This window comes from Miniopterus natalensis, chromosome 2 (genome assembly GCF_054644295.1).
Source record: "Miniopterus natalensis isolate mMinNat1 chromosome 2, mMinNat1.hap1, whole genome shotgun sequence".
NCBI classification, from domain to species: Eukaryota; Metazoa; Chordata; class Mammalia; order Chiroptera; family Miniopteridae; genus Miniopterus; species Miniopterus natalensis.
The window spans coordinates 2,605,147-2,623,745 of record NC_142082.1 but is presented as its reverse complement, the minus strand read 5'-3'; the positions used below and the strand labels follow the sequence as shown (position 1 = coordinate 2,623,745).

The 18,599-nt window shown below is 54.7% G+C and overlaps 2 protein-coding genes across 2 annotated transcripts; both read left to right on the top strand.

Annotated features, from left to right (window-relative positions):
• Positions 1 to 248: 248 nt before the first annotated feature.
• On the top strand, positions 249 to 1,945 carry LOC148093621 (sperm-associated antigen 11A-like). The gene is made up of 2 exons (XM_087815027.1): positions 249 to 303; positions 1,713 to 1,945. Exons 1-2 carry the CDS (start codon positions 249 to 251, stop codon positions 1,943 to 1,945), a joined length of 288 nt encoding a protein of 95 aa, XP_087671153.1.
• A 14,590-nt stretch (positions 1,946 to 16,535) lies between these two features.
• LOC107541945 (beta-defensin 103A-like) lies at positions 16,536 to 17,641 on the top strand. Its single transcript, XM_016219131.2, has 2 exons — positions 16,536 to 16,593; positions 17,478 to 17,641. Exons 1-2 carry the CDS (start codon positions 16,536 to 16,538, stop codon positions 17,639 to 17,641), a joined length of 222 nt encoding a protein of 73 aa, XP_016074617.2.
• Positions 17,642 to 18,599: the final 958 nt, after the last annotated feature.

Sequence of the window (18,599 nt, the reverse complement as noted above, 5' to 3'; positions counted from 1 at the left end):
ACTGAGTGAGGGGTCAAGCCCCCCTCCTCTGAACACAGAAACCTGTTTATTTTTAGACAGAAGAGCATCCAGAACCTTCTGCCCACAGCCTTACTCAGTAGACCAGATAAATGTTCCCAAGGCTGATTAGTGTCCCCAAACCCTATAAATGTGCCACTCTTGTGCCGCCTGCTCTCCACTCCACTGCGCCCGTTGTCAGATTTGCGTTTCTGCCCAGGAGGGCCGGGCAAGCGAGGGAGCCGGGGCACATGAAGGTCCTCTTCCTCTTGGCTGTTCTCCACTGCTTGGTCCCAATGAGCTCAGGTAACGGAGCGACGGGGGGCTGGGGGAGGAATGGGAGGCTGGGGGGTGCAGGAATTCACTGACAGGTGGCCCCTCAGGGCTGTGTGTCTGTGTGCTCTTAGGGTGCAGGGAGACCCCTCAGGCTCAGGTCTTGGCCATTGTCATATCCCTGTGCAGGGTGTTAAAAATACAAACGCAGGGTCAGTGGAGAGGTGCAGGGATCTCCGCTCTGGTACAAACAGGAGTGCTCCATGCAGGGTGAGAAGTCTGCAAGGCAAGGGCAGGCCGAAGGGACTGAGGACCTCCTGGGACAGCTCCACTCTCTCCAGGGAGAGGAAACCGCCTCTGAGACGGTTCTGCTGTGGGGTCCACAGTTACAGACCTGTTGTCAGTCACACAGAGCCCATTTGACAGATGAGAAAACTGAGGCAGGGCCAGTGAAATGAATTGTCCAAGGAGAAATAGCTCATTATTGCAACAAGTAAGACTAGAGTCCACATCTCCAGGTACCTAGGCTGTGGCCCCTCCGCCTTCATTAGACACGGGGCCCTCTCTTTGGTTCACTGCCCCCCCCCCCAAAGCTCCACAGAGCTAAACTCATGCAGACTCTGAGCCGTGGCCTCCTCTGTTGCTGAGGCATTGGGCAAGGTTTTTAAACCATGCAAGACCAACACTGCAGGGGAGTTGGTGGCTTTTTAGTTAAGTTTTTTTTTAGTCACAATAGTTGGCATTTGCAGACCTGACATAAGGCCTTTCTTTCAATTCTCTTGTTCCCAAAAGACAAATGTGGTTTTTTGGTTTTTTTATTGAGGTATAATTGACCTATAACATTATGATAGTTCCAGGTGTACAACATAATGGTTTGATATTTGTATACATTGCAAATATTAACCTCACAAGTCTAGTTAACATCCATCACCTCACATAGCTACAATTTTTTTCTTGTGAAAAATATGAAATATTTTCCTGATGGGGACAGAAGGTGCTTGTGCCCGACCTACACGTCCACAGGTTAGGGTGCGGAGAGAGGTTTTACTTTATGCCTTTCGCTGTAGGATGTAAAAATAAAAATTGGGCCACCAGCTGAACTATTTCCAATTCCCCTGGAGACCCAGATGCACCCGTCCATTCTCCCGCTCTGCTCCCCGAAACTGTTTCCCTAATGCAGCAGGTCACACCCGTCCCCAGGGAGCTCGAGGACCCAGTCAGACCATAAAGACGTGGAATAAAATAAGCAGCTCCGGGCAGCACCCTGAGGCGTAGACTCCTGTCCTGTTTAAAGCTGGGGAACCGAGCCCCGGGCACCTGGGCCTTGTCCACAGAAAGTCAACACTGAGAACATAGTCACCTCACGGAGCCCGGCTGCCGCTGGGCTCCACCTTCGTCCTCTGGGCAAAGGGAATATCAATGTCATCATATTGTATCGATAGGCGATATTCCGCCCGGAATTCGAAATGTCATCTGCCTTATGCAGCATGGAACCTGCAGGCTTTTTTTCTGCCATTCCGGTGAGAGAAAGGCTGAAATCTGCTCCGACCCTTGGAATCGGTGCTGCATATCCAGTGTCGAGGAAGAGAGGCACAACTGGCCAGCGAAGAACGACAGAGCTGAGATGGAAGCTGCTGGAAAGCACCCAGGAACTTCAAGTACCCCAAAGGCTTAGAGAAATGTGTGGCTTATAGTAGGTGCTCAATAAACCTTTGTTGAATGAGTCCGGCCCCAAGGGAGAAGGTCTGATGAAAGGATCTCCCTAAGAGCTTGCTCACTTTGCCTTTTTTAGTGTTTTTTTAAAGGGTTTCAGAATTTTGGAACATTCTGCTTCCTTTCCCTGTTTCCCAGGGGGCGGAGGGTCTCTTATCTACCCAAAGATGGGGGTGGACTAGAAACCAAGGTCTAAACCATCTCATCCTCAGAGAGACAGAATTACAGCCAACCCACTCGCTCCTGGTCCACTGAGCGACGCCTCCTCACACCCCGTAACTCCAGCCTCATCCTACCTGTTCCCAGGCCACAGGGAACTCTGCCTCCTTCCCCTGGCGCCTCCGGTAATTACCCCAGAAGGTCACACATTCATAAGGTTTTATTGTTTTCAAACACTTGCTCTTAGTAACCTCACCCGGTTAACAGACAATCCATTGTAGGAATGAAGTCAGGAGGTTAAGCCCCTTCAGCATTCATAAGTGGAATTCCTCGCATGCCTCCTGGTCAAGGGCTTGTTGTTCCACTTACCTCTAGGGAACATACTTCTGAGCAAGTAAAGCAAGGTAGGGCTCCTGTTCATACCAGCCCCTGAGCTTTCTTTTTTAAAATCTTTTTATTAAATTTATTGGGGCCACATTGGTTCATAGGATCATGTAGGTTTCAGGTGTGGGTTTCTAGGTTACCAGATCTGTACCTTGCACTGTGTGCCCACCACCCAAAGTCAAATCTTCTCCGGTCACCGTATATTAGGCCCCTTTCACCCCCACCCTCTCCCCTCTGGCAACCACCACACTGCTGTCTGCGCCCCGAGTTTCAGTTTTACATCCTACATGGGAGGTCCCACGGCTCTTCGCCCGCACACACACTGCCTTGAGCGCCCGGCCCCCCTCTGCTTTTCTCTGGAGCTGCTCAAACACGTTCATACCATCTCTTTAAGCCGTCGCCCCAAGAGCAGTGAAGATGAACGGCAGGTAAGTGTAAAAAGACAATAAAACCAAATGCGCTGAGCAGGAGGCCACGTGCCCAGCCTTTTTTCCACACTGACACCTGATAAGATACCTCGTCTCAACATTTCCCTCCACCGTCCGAATCCAGCTGCTCGTGATAAGCGGAGTCGCCTCCAGAGTCACCTGGAAGCAGACCTCTGGCCGGCGCCCCCGTCTCAGCTCAAGCTCAGTGAATGTTGGAGTAACGCCCGAGGCCTCTCCCAGCTCGTCTACACTCACTCCTGGTTTTCATTTTCTGAATATATCACATAAACCGTGGGGTTTCACAGAGCAGAGGCCTCCTAACCACAGGCAGCCCCGTGGAGCCTCTCCCGCCCTCTCGGAGGGCAGGGGCCCCGCGCCAGACCTGGGTGAGCGCCTGCTCCCGAGTGAAACCAAATCTCATGCTTCGGGACAGGCAGACTCTGCCCAGAGAGCCTCACTCCACGTCCCACACACCCGGCCACCAGAGTTTTAAAAATACCAAAAAACATAAACAATGGGGGACAGGCCAGTGCCCAGACTCTGGGAAACAGGTCGGGCTCCACGTTTCCCACTGAGCACCTGCTGTTGGCCAGCCAGTCCCTTCTCTTGGCCTCATCTCCCCCAAACGAAATGAGGTCTCTGGTCCTGTCATCTGGGCCCCATCGCAGCTCGCCAGGCTGTGGGTGCAGGCTCAGGGCCGCATCAGTGGCCCTCAGGGGGATCTCCATGGGGCACAGCAAGGAGAGGGACCCCATGGCCTCCTTCCTCCATGGCGATGGCAGGTGACAGCCGCCTGGGACCCCGGGCTGAGCCCAGAACCCACCAGCAGGGGGTCTGCAACGGCTCTGCACTGCACCGTTCACCTTTTCCTAGTGGAAACCTGCTTTAGTGGAAATCGGGCCCGGCCTGGCCTTCCTGGCGGCAGTCTCCCCACACCCCCCACACCCCAGTCCCATGTGGTAGCAAAGAGGCACCTGCAACGCTGGGTGTCCCATGGCACACCCAGTCCCATGTGGTAGCAAAGAGGCACCTGCAACGCTGGCGGGCCCGGGCCTGAGGTCCGTGCTCTCCTCTCTGAAATACAGGACAGGTTACTTCCTCCGCACGGCACCCGTTTCCCTTGTTAAAAGCGTGGAGGACAACGGGGTCCTAAGAAGTCCCGCTGTGGTTCCAAGAGAACGGGGTGCCCCTGGTGCTGACCCCTTTCCAAGCGAGAAAGGACCTTGGCCGCAGGCAGCCCGACGACCCCTCCAGTGACCAGCAGAGGGCGCGCTGCCACCTCCGAGCCTCCCACCGGCTGTGATAATGTGCTCATGAGTGGGGGGTCCCGAGGAAGGAAAGAAAAGGGGGGGGTTGAGAAGTACAGATGGACAGTGACAGAGTCGTCACAGGTCAGGGCTGCACGTTAAAGCATCTCTGTGCATCTCTTCTCACTGGGGAGAGGTGCCAGGCCAGGGGCAGAGCGGTGGGCAATGAAGCCCAGCAGGCCTGCCTCCTGCCCCTGCCGCCTTCTGGAGTTTGGATGCCCCAGGGGCCCATCGCTGAGGACCCTCAGCTGTGGGGAGGGGGCTCCAGGCAGCAGACTCGCAGCTGCCTGGGAGGAGGACCCAAGGGTGCTACCCAGGTCTGCCCCTCGCTCTGCCCATGGACGCTTCCCAAGGGATGCATAGGAGAAGCTGGGACAGGATTGCAAGCAGGCGTATGAGTAGAAAGCAATGTCTGTGTCCCCTGCATCCTGACCTGGGGTCCCAGGTCTGCGCCCCACAGGGATCCGCCTGCCTGCCCCTGCTGAGACACCTCCAGCTCTTGATGGGGAGGGGGTGCTGGCCGACCCAGGACTGTGCCTCTTCTCCTGGAGGACGTGGCCCTGGGAGCAGGGACCCTCCTTCCACCCACTGAGGATGGGCTGGGCTGTTCCTGGGGGTGGTCTGGGGCCCAGGCAGCCGGCGGAGGCAGGGGCCAGGCTGTGGGGTTAGGGCTGGGCAAGTCTGCATCCTCCCTGTAGTGACTTGTCCCAAGACAAGTATGATTAGTGCCCCTCAGAACTTCCTCTTCTGAGCTGACTCAGGGAGCAACCAGGAACGACGGGCATTCCCCTCCCTGCACTCCCAGGGGCTCGAACCCCCTCCACTCGGAACCCGCACTTGCCTCCCTCACAGCCCAGAGCCTGTCTCGGGCGCATCACTTCTTCTGACCATTTAGTTCTATGTCTGCTGCACGTCTGTGGAGGGAAACGGGGGGGGGGGGGGGGGAGGGAAAATGAAGGAAGGAAGGGAGGAAGAAATGAAGGAAGTTAAGAGCACGCCCAGTGGGTGGCGTCCGGGTGGGTGACCCAGACCAGCCCTACCAGGATGGGGAGAGGGCTCGGGAACCCCGGCTGCTCAGCTCTGGGGCAGGGTGGGCTGGCTAGTGGGGCAGGGAAGGGGGGGGGGACAGGCTCCCAGCGAGGTCCTCCATGGCCCGTCCAGGGTGGGTGCCAGCACCTGGAGGCCGGAAGTCAGAGCTGACAGGGTGCTGGAAGGAAGCCGTCCTGCCCCACTGAGCCCCAGCATCCTGTTCCTTTAGTGACGAGCCGTCCGTCCAGTTCCTTGCACAAGACTCACGTGTCTTCCCTCGATGTGAGCAGGGCAGATGCGGGAAGGCCTGGGAGAGCGGGGGGGGGGGGGGGGGGGGCGGGGGGCGGGGGGGGCACCGGGGGGCTCCAGGAAGCAAGGTCCCACCGTGACCAGGGCAGGTAAGCCCGAGCAGGGGCCTTTCCCCGGGGTCGCCTGGCATCTGTCCGCCTGAGCAGCTGACAGCCAAGAGTCACGGTGACTCACGAAACTGAATGTTCAGGTGTGGCGCCCGGTGCTGGGCGCGGTGCATCCCAGGTGAGCAGGTGAGCAGGTGAGCATGGCCAGAGGAACCGGAAAAGCTGCACGTTTCACTTTGCTGTCACCCTGTTGCTATGGGGAGGAGCCCAGAGGCGCCCAGCTGGTGACCAGCCACCTGGCGAGGTTTATGTCCCTGCCAGGTGTCTTCCCTCGTGGGAAATCGGCTTCCTCCAGTCCTGTGGTTCTCAGTGCCACCCTCACAGCTTTGCAGAATCGCATGTTATGAATAAAATAAAAAGAGATACGGAAACATGAAAGAGGCTGAGGAAACCCAGGGGGAAGGGGCAGGGGAGGCCCGGAGAGATTAACCAAAGAACTTATATGCGCATATGCCTAGCCCGTGGACGCAGCCGGTAGTGTGGGGAAGGCCTCGGTGGGAAGGAACTGGTGGTGGGAGGCAAGGAGGGAAAGGGGAGACATCTGTAATACCCGCAACAGTAAAGATTAAAAAAAAAGAATTGCATATTATGCCCAAGACCCCCTTTGCAGGGGTCTGGTGGACTTGGGGTGGGTCTGTGCGGGTCCCTGTCTGTGTTTGTAAAGCTGCCTTAGTGAAGCTGGGCCACTTGAGACAAGTCTGAAATTTGTGTTCAAGGTTAGAAAACAAAAAAGGAAGATTAGCACCAAAAACATAAATAAATAAATAAATAAATAAATAAATAAATAAATAAATAAATAAATAAAATAAAGCTGCGAGGAGATGGGCGTGTGGGCACCTAGACGGGGCATCCTTCACCACGGACGCGTATGTGTAGGGAATCAGCACGACCTGCAATTTTAGTGTCTTGGCGTTTGGTCACTGCCTCCGTCAAGCTGAGGAAAGTTAAATCAAAACATAAAATAAGGGCACAGTGTACGCAATAGGAAAAGAGAAAGGAGGGGTTTGAGAACCAGGAATGGAGAAGACGAACATGAAACCAGCTTCGGGGACCCCAGTTTTGGCTCAGTGTGGAGAAAGCTCAGATGGTGATCACGGCAGCTGAAGCGGGATGGGGTCCCTTTGGCAACGGCGAGTCCCCAACACCAGAGCGCTGGAGAAGAGGCAGGATTCGGCCGTCGCGTGAGACGTTGTATTACGTGACCTTGAGGATCCCTTGAAATCTTGGGATTCAGTTGCCACACATAACAGAGCTGAAAATAGTCATTTAAAAGCATGAACCAACTCCCCAGGAAATGGTGGCTTTGACCAGGTCCCTGTGGTCAAAGTTCCTCAGATGGAAACGACACTCAGCACCTCTGTCTGCCCCCCCGGGATCCGAGAATGCTCAGTCCTGGGCAAGAGGACAACCCCTCGGCGACTCTTCCCTCCCTAGGAAAGGAGGGTGGGTTCCTGCCTCTCACCTTATTTCCCACGAGCCTTCCTGTCGCTGCAGAGCTGTGTGGCTGGTGCAGAAGTAGGGTTGTTCGATCTGCTCGCGCTTTCCCACAGCAACCTGGGGGCACCTGCATGGCCGGAGGAGGGACATCCCCTCCAGGAAGCCCCCCTGGCTGCAGAGGGAGGCAGCAACCTGGAAACACTGCAGCCATTCAGGACCCCAAGGCCACGGCAACCTCCTCAGGAAAAGCAGTAGAGACCCCCCCCCCCCCAGGCAGCGGGCGTGCACGCAAACACACACACACATACCATGACAAAAACAGGACACAGTAAGAGACAGGTAATGACAGACACAGGAACACAGAGCAGAGACAGACAGCAAGACAGACAGAGGACGGAGCTCAATCCACAGAAACGGGAGAGAGACGGGAAAATACACAGACGCTGGAAGGTGGCGATGGAAAAGACACAACTCAAGACAGATGGAAACTAAGAGAAATGATTTGGCACATGCTGTGGCTCTCTCTCGTTGAGAAGATGGCAGTGGTTCTGCAGAGCCTGCAGGCCGGTGTCTGCAGTGAGTGCAGAGGGGAGCGACCGGGCCTTCTAGGCGTGTGGAAGCGACAGGGAACACAGGCCCCGCGGAAAACCAGGTGCGCCTCCGGCCCGGCTCCGGACTGGGCTCCCCTGAGGTCCCTGGGAAGGATGCGAGGGTGAAGTTCTATGGCACAGCCAGCATTTCTCAAGGGCAGATGGAGCCCCCAAAAGGCCATGTCCAGAAGGTAAGAGAACAACACCCTTGGTCTGTTTTAGGGAAGATCCAAAAGCAAGGTCAAGTATAACTTAAACCGCTCCCTGGAGCCCAGGGGAGCCAGGCATCCCGCAGAAGTGAGACAGGCCAGCGAAACGTGAGTGGGCCGGGCATCGGGCGCGCGGGGTCCGCGGGGAGGCCGGAGAGATCGGCGTTAGCACGCAGGAACGCGGCCCTGCCGCTGCCGTCTTCACATTTTTCTGAAGAAGCCGGACATGTGGACTTTTATGCAGCATCTTCAGCCCCCTAAATGTTGGCGATTATTATCGCAATAAGTTGGGGGGCTACACTCCACCCACAGGCTTCCAGCTTGTGTCTGTGGTTTAGGGGTGGAACCAGTGTGACTCGCTTAATGAACTATGGGGGTTAGACCCGAGTCATCTCTGACACCCGTGATTCCTGTCCCTTCACAGGCGCCGAGGAGACGGAGAGCCCGGATGGGTCAACAGCGAACCCAAATTCACACGGTAAACTTGTCACACGGGTCTGCTAATCCCTTGTAGAATGCTGTCTGCGCTGCATCTCACGGTAGCCGTTACCCATCCCTGCATCACAAACGATCCCAAATTAGTGGCCGAAAACAACAAGCATTGGTGATCTGTTTCTGTGGGAAGCCCCTGCGCGACTCAGCTGGGGCTTCCGGACGGAGGGCTCGCGGAGTCGCAGTCACGCTGCTGACCACAGCTGAGGCTCTAGGGCCCACTTCTCTAAACTCACTCACGGGGTTGGTGGCAGGAGTGAGCCCCTCGCTGGCTGTTAGAGTGAAGGTCTCGGTCCCTCCATGACTGTTAGAGTGAGGGTCTCGGTCCCTCACTGGCCATTAGAGTGAGGGTCTCGGTCCCTCACTGGCCATTAGAGTGAGGGTCTCGGTCCCTCACTGGCTGTTAGAGTCAGGGTCTCGGTCCCTCACTGGCCATTAGAGTGAGGGTCTCGGTCCCTCACTGGCCATTAGAGTGAGGGTCTCGGCCCTCACTGGCCATTAGAGTGAGGGTCTCGGCCCTCACTGGCTGTGAGCCAGAAGTCTCCCTCGGCCCCTTGCCACATGGCTCTCCCACGGGGCAACTCTACTCATGGCCGCTGGTTTCCATCATTGAGCAGATGAGAGAGCAAGAGGACACCCGAGATTGAACCCACAGCCTTTCTACAGCCTAATCTCAGAGGCGGTAGCCATCCTTTCTGCCGTATTTCATTTGTTAGAGGTGAGTCCGTGAGGCCAGCCCGCAGGGAAGAGGGGGCTCCACACAAGTCCGAGCATGAGCAGGCAACGGTCACTGGAGGCCCCCGGAGCTGCCCACACACTCGCCACCTCACAAACGGACGCCGGGGCCAGCAGGCCAAGGCCACCCGGCACCCTGCACAGCTGGGTTTGAGGCGGCAGCCGATCAATGGCTTTGTCATCAAGTGACTGACTATATTCCCTGTGCTGTACTTTACACCCGTCACTACTTTATAGCTGCCAGTGGGCACCTCCTATCCCTCCCCCTCTCCACCCACCTCCCCACCCGCGCCCATCTGGCAACCTTCAGTCTGCTCCGTGTCTGTGAGTCCGTTTCTCTTTTGTTTGTTCATTTACTTTGGTTTTTTTACATTCCACATATCAGTGGACGCATACGGCATTTGTCTTTCTCTGTCTAACTTATTCCACTCAGCATAACACGCTCTAGGCCCATCCGTGTTGTCACAATGGTGAGATTTCATTCCTTTTTCTGTCATATCAACTTTTGGTTCTACCTCCCAGGTGGCTCCAGCCCTCAAGTCTCTCTCTTTATCGCATTGACACTGGAAACATAACGACCTTCAGTTCGGCTCTTGGTCTCCTGGCCTCGAGCCTCACAACCCTCTAATCCATCCTTCGTATTACATTTGCTGTGACTTTTTTGCTAAAACTTAAATTTGTTCGGACTGTTCTCCTGCCCTAAATCCTTTGTTGACTGTGCATTACCCGCTGGTGTTCCTTCTCTATCCTAAGTCCGGGGTTATTCCTCCTTCATGATATTTGTTGCTAAGTTTCCTAGTTTGAAACTGATTTTCAGCTCCTCAAAGGATGAACGCAATACAGGACTTGAGTATCTATTTCCTCATAACACAAAGACACAAGCGAAAAGACAACATCTATTAAAGGCAATAGGAAATGCTCACCAGCCTGGCCGGCATAGCTCAGCAGTTGAGCATCGACCTAGGATCCAGGAGATCGTGGTTCGATGCCTGGTCAGGGCACATGCCCGGGTTGTGGGCTCGATCCCCAGTCAGGGGCGTGCAGGAGGCAGCCAATCAATGACTCTCATCATTGATGTTTCTCTCTCTCCCTCTCCCTTCCTCTCTCTGAAATCAATAAAGACATATTAAAAAAAGAATTTTGTTTTAAAGAAAAAAAGAAATACCAACAGTGATAGTGTGTGATATTCATTCACTACTGAGTTTGGCAACAGCACCGAGTCTAAAACAAAACATATTCTGCATAAATGCAGAGTAGGGAGCGATCACTTTCAACTGGGGTGACCTGGATCATGAGGAGCTGGCACTGGGCTGGGCTCTGTAGGTTGTGCAAACCAGTGTGTAGAAAGAGTTGGCCAAATGCCTTGAGTGGTTGGTTGCATTCGAGCAATTAGGACAAGAGAAAAATCAGTTTCCAGACTCTGTTATCAAACAATTAGAAAGTGACAGTGATGTTTACAGACAGAGGGAAGCCTCGGTCGCCCACGGAGGTAAGGAGAGGTGATAGATACTATCAAGACGGTAATGACCTTCAAGTGGATGTAAGGATCAGTCAGGAAAATCGGAAATGTGTCCCAGACTAGTGATGATAATAGAAGTCATCCTCCCAGAGGCAGGATGATCCACATCCCAAGGAAGGATTATGCTCGGCAAAGAAAGGGCCAGGAGTAAACAGCTCGTACGCAGTGACGACCAGGTGGCACTTACACGCGTGTATGCGTAACCCTTGGGCCCAGATAACAGTACGGGGAAGGTCTCGGGGGCCAGGTGTGGGGGGGAGGGGATCAATGGGGGAAAAGGGCACATCTGTAATACTTTCAACCATAAAATAATGTTTTGTAAAAAGACCAGGAGACACGTTATCTGGCCTGTCTAAGCCTTGGCCTTCTCATCTGTGAAGCGTGGGCAGTTGTAGCCACCGTATTGAATTATGCATGAATCAAGAGAAGTCCATGCCTGCAAATTGCTCAGCGCAGTGCCTGGCACATAGTATGTGCTCAGCTAATGTCAGCTATTACGATGATGGTCATTATTATCATTGCTATGATAATGCTAAATTCCTGAAAGTGTCCCCTTTGACGAGCACAGGGGCCAAGGGGGGAAGAAAAATGCTATAATGAACCGCAGATGACAGTGAGAAGGACTGGAGAGAAAACTGGAAAGTGTCTGTCTTTCACATTCTGTGTTGCCCTGCCAGCGACCGTGTCTCTTCCAGCATTAGACCGAGAACGGGTGGAGCACAGAGCCCAGCGCCCAGATATTGTCCATCTGCGTGTCCTTTGTCCCGCCAGGTCCTCAGGTCCTCACATCGAGCAGACGTGACAGACGTTTCAGGAACCTGAAGTGGAGGGACCGGTTTCAGAATTAAAAGCAGCCCCACGCGTCACGTGTTGCAGTCAGACGACTGGAGTCACTGGACTGGAGATGCGAAGGTTACCGAAGGACTGGGGGACACGTGGGTGTCTTCGGGCAGATGCGAGGAAGCGATAAATGAGGAGCGATTGGTGGGGGGAGCAGGGGTACAGAGAGTGCAGAGCCCTCTCTTGAGAAATTTGAAAATAAATGAAAGAAGAGAGTGGAGAAATGGTTTGAGGAGAAAAGAAGGGTCAGTAACAGGTTATTTATAAGTAAAAAAAAAAGCTGAGCAGCGTCATGGAGGAGCCAGTGGAGAGGGAGAGAGTAAGAGAATGGCGTAGAGAGGAAGGGTAAGGGATGGTGTGTGGTCAACACAGGCGGGTCCCAAGGGGATGGAGAGAAGAGCCTTCGAGAGGGAGCACGTCCTCTAAAACGAGAGGGAAAGACGCAGAATGGGTGAAACTATAAAGACCGGAGGGGCTGGAGAGAAGGGGTCCCTGTTCCCTTGGGTCCCCAAGTTAAAACACGTGGTGAGAAAGCTCGTTTCTAGAGCCCTGTGCACCCACGCACATCCTTTCTTAGAGCCCTGCGCCCTCAGCCCGCTGGTGTTTCCTCGCTTGGAAAGAATAGCATCAAGTCATCCGAGCTGCAGAGAGGAATGTGGGGCATACCTCCCAGAAGCTGCATCCGTTCAGAAGACATCTTTGTCTTTTCCCCGGCAGGCACCCCTGGGTGTGTCCGCAGTGGAAGAGCCTGCCCTTGAGCGCCAGCCTGCGTGGAGCGTGAATATTAACTCAGTGAGCCCACGGGCCTTCCCACAGCGATCGGTTCCCTCCCGGCCCCGCACGGAGGCGCCGCCCGGGGCTCACCCCCGGGAGGCCCCGGCTCCTGCTCCGCTCTCCCGACGGTCCCACCCCACCCCGCGGTGCCCCCACCTCTTCCTGTGATAGCCTCAGGCAACACCAGGCTAACATGGTGTTCGCTTGGAGGAAAGTCAGGGATGGGAATTTGGGAGGACTTGAACCTGTGCCCCAGTAGGGACTGCGGGGACCTCTCTGTGCAGAGCTGCTGAGAATATCAACGTGGAATCACGTCCCCAAAGCTAAGCAGTGTCGCTGAGTCTGCTGGAGCCACACGTGAAACCGAGAGGGTGAGCCTGTCGTCCTTGGCAGTGGTGGGGGGTCAATGAGTCTGGCTGGATCAGAGTGGCCCACTTTTATTATTGTTATTTTTTTAATTGAATTTATTGGGGTGACATTGGTTAATAAAACCACACAGGTTTCAAGCGTACAGCTCAATAAAACATCGTCTACACGCTGCATTGTGCGCTCACCACCCAAAGTCGAGTCTTTCCACACTATTCACCCCCCCTTACCCTCTCCCACCTCCCCCGACACCCCCTTTCTCTCCAGCAAACCCCATATTGTTTGTTCTTTTTGGCTTAATCCCCTCACCTTCCTCACCCAGGCGCCAGCCCCTCCCGTCTGACAGCCGTCAGCCTGTTCTCTGCGTCCACGAGCCTGTTTCTATTGTGTTGATTCTGTTCATTCGAGTCCACACGAGCGCGATCAGGTGCCGCTGGCCTTCCTCTGACTGGCTCGATTCATGAGCGCCCTGCTCGGGGCCCAGCGGGCTTGATTCCAGCTGCTGCCAACACAGCGACGTCGCCGCCAGGGGAGAATTCACAGAACTTTAATATTCTGGTGCTTTGGAGCGTGGCCTTGGGAGGCAGTCAAAGTCCAGCAAGGGAAACTGAAATACTTCTGAGAATCTCCGGGGGGGGGGGGGGGTATTTAATGTAGACGACTGGTTTATAGGTGATAGGAGAGGCGAGAAGCCGAAAGTATGGCGAGTCAATCTCAGAACGTGTCACAGCAGAAGGACACGACCCTCCTTAGGGCCCAGGACAAAGGGGAAGGAGGTGATGGACCCAGTGGGACATGGGCCCCTCAGCGATGCTGGGTCGTGGCAGCCCTGCCCAGGGGGAGCAGGGACCACGAATGACCTGGCTTTCTGGTGGCACCTGGAGGCACAAGGAAGGTGCCCCTGAAGTACAGGAAGAGAAATACCCTGCTGCTCGGCCATTCCTGCCTCCCCTTCTTGGGCCAGCACATCCCTGTGGCCGGTCCACGTGGTGGCTGGAGGGCAGGGGTGCCTGAGAGATGCCCGTAGATCCCTGCAGCTCAGAGCGTTGCCCGTTACTGCCTGGGTGGCCCCGGGCAAGCCACTCAACCTCTCTAAGCCTCGGTTTCCTCAGAGAAAGCTGAGATAATGCTTATCTTTGCCTGGTGATGACAGGACTGAAATGGCTGAGCCACCCTCACACTACGTTAGATAAAGAGTGGCACCCTTGGGTTCCCCCACTGGGACCCCGGGCCACAGTCTTCAGGGCACCTCGAAGCCGCTCAGCCGCCTCGTTAGCTATTCCTGCTGAGGCCACGCGGGCAGTCCGTGGGTCACCTGGCAATTTGCAGTTTGCAAGTCAACTTCCCATCGCTAACTCCTAGGGCTCTCCCTGCGCGAAGTAAGACAGGTATTGCTCTCTGAGCTTATTGCTGAGGGGCAGGCGCTCAAAGACATCGGTGATTTATTCAAGCTTAAGCCCAGATAATAAGTGGTAGGGCTGACGGTTAACTGGGAACACGTCTCACTCCGCACCTAGCGTTCTGCCCTCCACACTGGGCTACCCCCTGACCGAAAACTCGGGCCAACCAAATCTCTGCTCCGCATTTTAACAAGAGCCTTTAAAAAATTAGAGGGAAGCACGACTGACATGAACAGAAAGGTTGAATCTCTTTTCTCTCGGCCTCATCAACCTCGAACAAGCGCCCACTCAGAGCCGGAGGAAACCCGGGGCCTCTGTACAGGAGTCGCAGGCTCTGCGCTTCCAACACCCAGTGACTCAGAGCCCCAGGGCCAGGGAGCGGGACCCACTCTTGTGATGCCATCACACTCTCTAGGCACAATTAATTGTTCGACAGTAAACGTGGGACTGCTAAGACTCGAGAGGCTGCAAGTATTTTTGACATTCAAAGAAAAAAAAAGGTAAAATATGCCCAAAAGAAGGCAAACCAGTCACTGTGGTCCTCAGGGTGGAGAGGGGAGGAGCACCGTCTCATTCCTCTGTCGTTTGAATTTTCACCACAAACATGCACAACTTCTATATTTTTAAAATACATAAATGCTCCTTAAAATTCGATTCGTGAGCTGGGAGGGCGCCACAGTCTAATCGTCAATCCCCAGCTTCCAAATTAGCTGACAAGGAAAAGGGCCTCTTATTTCCAAAGAAGGTCTTGTGAAATAGGGGTGTCGCCTGAGCCACGCGTCCCAGCCTTTGAAGGAGCAGGCAGGACCAAGGATGACCGTGGAGGTGGGTTCTCCCGTGGGAGAGTGAATCCTCACCAGGGACCCGAGGCTCCGATGACGCCAGCCCTGGGCCTGGGCTGGCAGCTGGCTCTAATTCCCTACAACACCCACCCCCCTCTCCCTCCCGTCCTGTGTAAGACAGACTCTCCCACAGCCAACGCCTGCCCCGGCCCACACTCACTTCCCCCCTCATTTAAAAATATCTGCTTTGTGTCAAATCCCACAGTTAGGAAGAAAGTGAGATTTTTTAAGAAGACCAGGTGTCTACAATTCCAGATTCCTCTTAAGCCTGCCTCCTGAATTCGCCCTTCAGCATGAATTCCACCGCTTCTACCTTCCCATCGCCTCAGGGTGGTGCATATCAAAATCCACCGCGTGTGGTTTATTTGACTGTCTGCCCATCTGCCCTTAGCTCCGTGAGAGCTGCTTGAGAGGAAGAACCAGAGCCCATCCCTCTTTCTACCTCACCCCCTCCCAGCCCCTCTTCTACCCGAGCGCATGGAACTTGTCTCTACCTAGAGTCGGTGTTCGGGGTTTGCTTACGGAGCCCGACAGGTGCCCCGGCCCCCGAGGGCACACTCCTGAGCCAACACAGCCCAGCGGGCGGGCCGGGCCGTACCTGCACTCAGCCCGGGCACAGCCAGGCGCGGGCAGGGCGTCTTCGGCTCCCAGTTTGTCTCTTCGCAAAATAGCCCGCCGATTGGATTCCTGAACATTCAAGTCTAATAACTGACAAAATTTAAAAAGCAGTTGGCTGTGTCCAGCAGACGTCACCTGCTTCCTGGACTTCCCTGAGTGCTCAGGAGCCCTGAGTCACCGGAGGTCGGGAGTGCATCTTCTTCAGCCCCTCATTTGCGTGGGGAGCGTCACCCACGGGGAGGAGATGCCAGCCCATCAAACACATCACCCCTGCATTCTCCTTCTCTGATGGAGGGAGATGAGGCACCTTCTTGACTCATGAATGAGGCAGTTTTCAGACAGCGGTGACGTCTAAGCCGTGTTTCACCCGAGCTACAGCCCCCCACGGGCACAGGGTGGCCGAGGGGCACAGGGTCAGGGGCTCATGAGGGTGGCTCATTTTCCCTCCCTTTCTTCACCACCTAAAAGCTGATCCTGTTTTATCTCAATTTCAAGTGCTCCCGTGCAGCCTCCGGGTGTGACCCAGCCGCGTTTACGCCGAGATCTGAATCCGTCGGGGGCTGGACTGACGGTGTTCCCAGGGGGGCCTCGAACACTCAGGATGTCAGGAAGAAGGCAGGAGGCTTGGAGGCAGCCCCATGGGGGCCAGCCAGCTCCCAGCCACATGCCCTCGGACTGCGCCCGAGAGGAGGCGGGTCCCCCCACCTGTGCCTTCAACCAGATGGGAGCCAGCCCTGGACCAGGGCCCGGGGTCCGGGGGCATCGCACAGCCCGAGGCTCGTGCCAGACTTTGCTTCACCCTTCAGGTTTGCGACCAGCCTGCGGCTCAGCGGGTGTGGCCGGCGTGGTGAGAGGCACTGGCATGAGGCACCGGGAGCTACGTCATGTGTCATCACTGTGACATGACAGGAATTGCAGCTGCGGCTCGCTCTGCCTGCGGCCCGCGAGCCTTTATAAGGCCCAGGAGCACGTCTCCCGGGCAGTGTCCGCGCGGGAAGCCGGCAGCCATGAGGATCTGCTACCTGGCCTTGGCCCTGCTGCTCCTGTGCCTGCTGCCGGTCCCAGGTAGGACGCGCCGGGGCGGGGGCGGAGAGGGCGGAGAGCACGGCGCAGCGCCAGCCCTTCCCGATCCTCGGACACCGTGGGCCGGCAGGCCTGCCGAGGGGACAGGCCCGATTTCCCCCCGACCAGGCCGAGGCCTGGAGGCAGGCTCCCCAACCTTCCTCGAGCCATGTTTTTTTCGTTTGGTTTTTGTCTTCAGTTTTATTTTGTGTTGGTTTCAGGTGTACGAGACATTCAGACGCTTTACAAAGTGCCCCCCTTGACATTTGCAGAGCCAACAGGCACTATCCACAGTTATGGCAAATGCTATTGACGATATTCCCTAAGCTGCACTTGCTGCCTCGTGGCTGCTTCGTGGCCACCAGGTTGTGCCTCTCACGCCCTTCGCCGCTTTCACCCAGTCCCCACCCCCTCCCCTCTGAACGGGCTAAAGTAGCTCCCAAAAGAAACCTTTTTATGGAAATACTGTTATACCTGTTAATGAGACCGGGGGAAATTTTAATACCAACAGGAAAGGTTGATTTAATCTGAGAACAGAAGCACAGACTCCCTTTTTATTTAGCGTAGCGGCTGGAGGCGGAGTCTCTGGTCACTGGAGGGGTCCGGGGACCACTGCCGGCCCTTCCACAAGTCCCTTCCTGCGGGCACTCCCCATGGTCACACTTGCCAGCGCCACGGGGGTTCACGGGTGAGCTGCAGCCCTTAGAGGTTTTGCTGATTGGATGCCTGGTGCTACCTTCTAGTTTATTCCTGATTTCATAGAACAAAAAAGAAAGAAATTAAAAAAAAAAAAGATAAATCAGTGTGCTTGAAGACTTCCAAAAACCTTGCATTTATACCCAAAGCCTCCCTAGAACCTTCCCACATATTCTGTTCTCTCCTCGCAGGCAATGCAGGACTCATAAGCTCCGTGCAGAAGTATTTTTGCAGGATTAGAAGTGGCCGCTGCGCGCTGACCAGCTGCCTCCCGAAGGAGGAGCACATAGGCAACTGCTCCCTGGGCGGCCGGAAATGCTGCCGACGACGGAAGGGGCCGGTCCCCAGGGCGTGAGACTGTCGCAAAGGACGGAGACACCTGCTGGGATTTTATGGAAGCAACGCGACATTAAATATTTTTCCAAAAATATCAGAAGTTTGTGTTTTTAGAATTCTGGTTATTGTGGTCGTCGCTGCCCAATAGGCTACTTAGAAAGAGTTAATGACTCGCCTTTAATTCAAGTAAAGTATGACCTCTAGGGGAACCCACGGGGGGCCTGAACTGAGTTTCCAAGGGTTATTCCTCTTGTCCATTTTATACCCCAGAGAAATCAGACTCCTTGTTTGTCCTGAAATACTCTCTTTGCGCTTTTGTCACTCCCGCCTTTGAGCTTCCCAGTTCCTCCATCCGACACTGTATCTCCCCATCAAATCTACCTCCAGGACCTCAGTGCATCCCACAGGGGTCACCCCAAGCCTTTGTTTATATATATATATATATATATATATATATATATATATTTTACTGATTATTTAGAGAGAGAGTAAGGGAGAGAGAGATAGAAACATTGATGAAAGGAAACATCAATCAGCTGCCTCCTGCACACCCCCTACTGGGGATTGAGCCCCAAAACAGGGCACGTGCCCTGACAGGGAATTAAACTCGTGACCTCTTGGTGCATGGCTGGATGCTCAACCAACTGAGCCACACTGGCTGGGCATCCCATATCCTTGTGAACAATTTACACCTCAGAGAAAAGGGTCTCCTGGCTCGCCTCAAATTTTCATGTTTTCCTCTGCTCTGGCTGACCTCGTACCTGACATAGAAACTCTCACCCAGCTTTTTCTCTAAACTTTACCCCATCCCTCAGCAGCCATCTCAAATTCTACCTCCTTCTTGAAAACACAGCTCCTTTTCCCAACAAATATGATCTTTCCTCTGATTCTCCACAGGGGTCTGACTCGAGTGCTCTACCTATGAATCTTGTTTGATTTTTTTTGCATTATATACATTTACATATCTTCAATCTTTC

Coding starts and splice junctions, on each gene's coding strand:
- LOC148093621 (XM_087815027.1), top strand. CDS start 249: ATGAAGGTCCTCTTCCTCTTGGCTGTTCTCCACTGCTTGGTCCCAATG. Junction 304..1,712: donor CTTGGTCCCAATGAGCTCAG/GTAACGGAGCGA, acceptor TTGTATCGATAG/GCGATATTCCGCCCGGAATT.
- LOC107541945 (XM_016219131.2), top strand. CDS start 16,536: ATGAGGATCTGCTACCTGGCCTTGGCCCTGCTGCTCCTGTGCCTGCTG. Junction 16,594..17,477: donor GTGCCTGCTGCCGGTCCCAG/GTAGGACGCGCC, acceptor CTCTCCTCGCAG/GCAATGCAGGACTCATAAGC.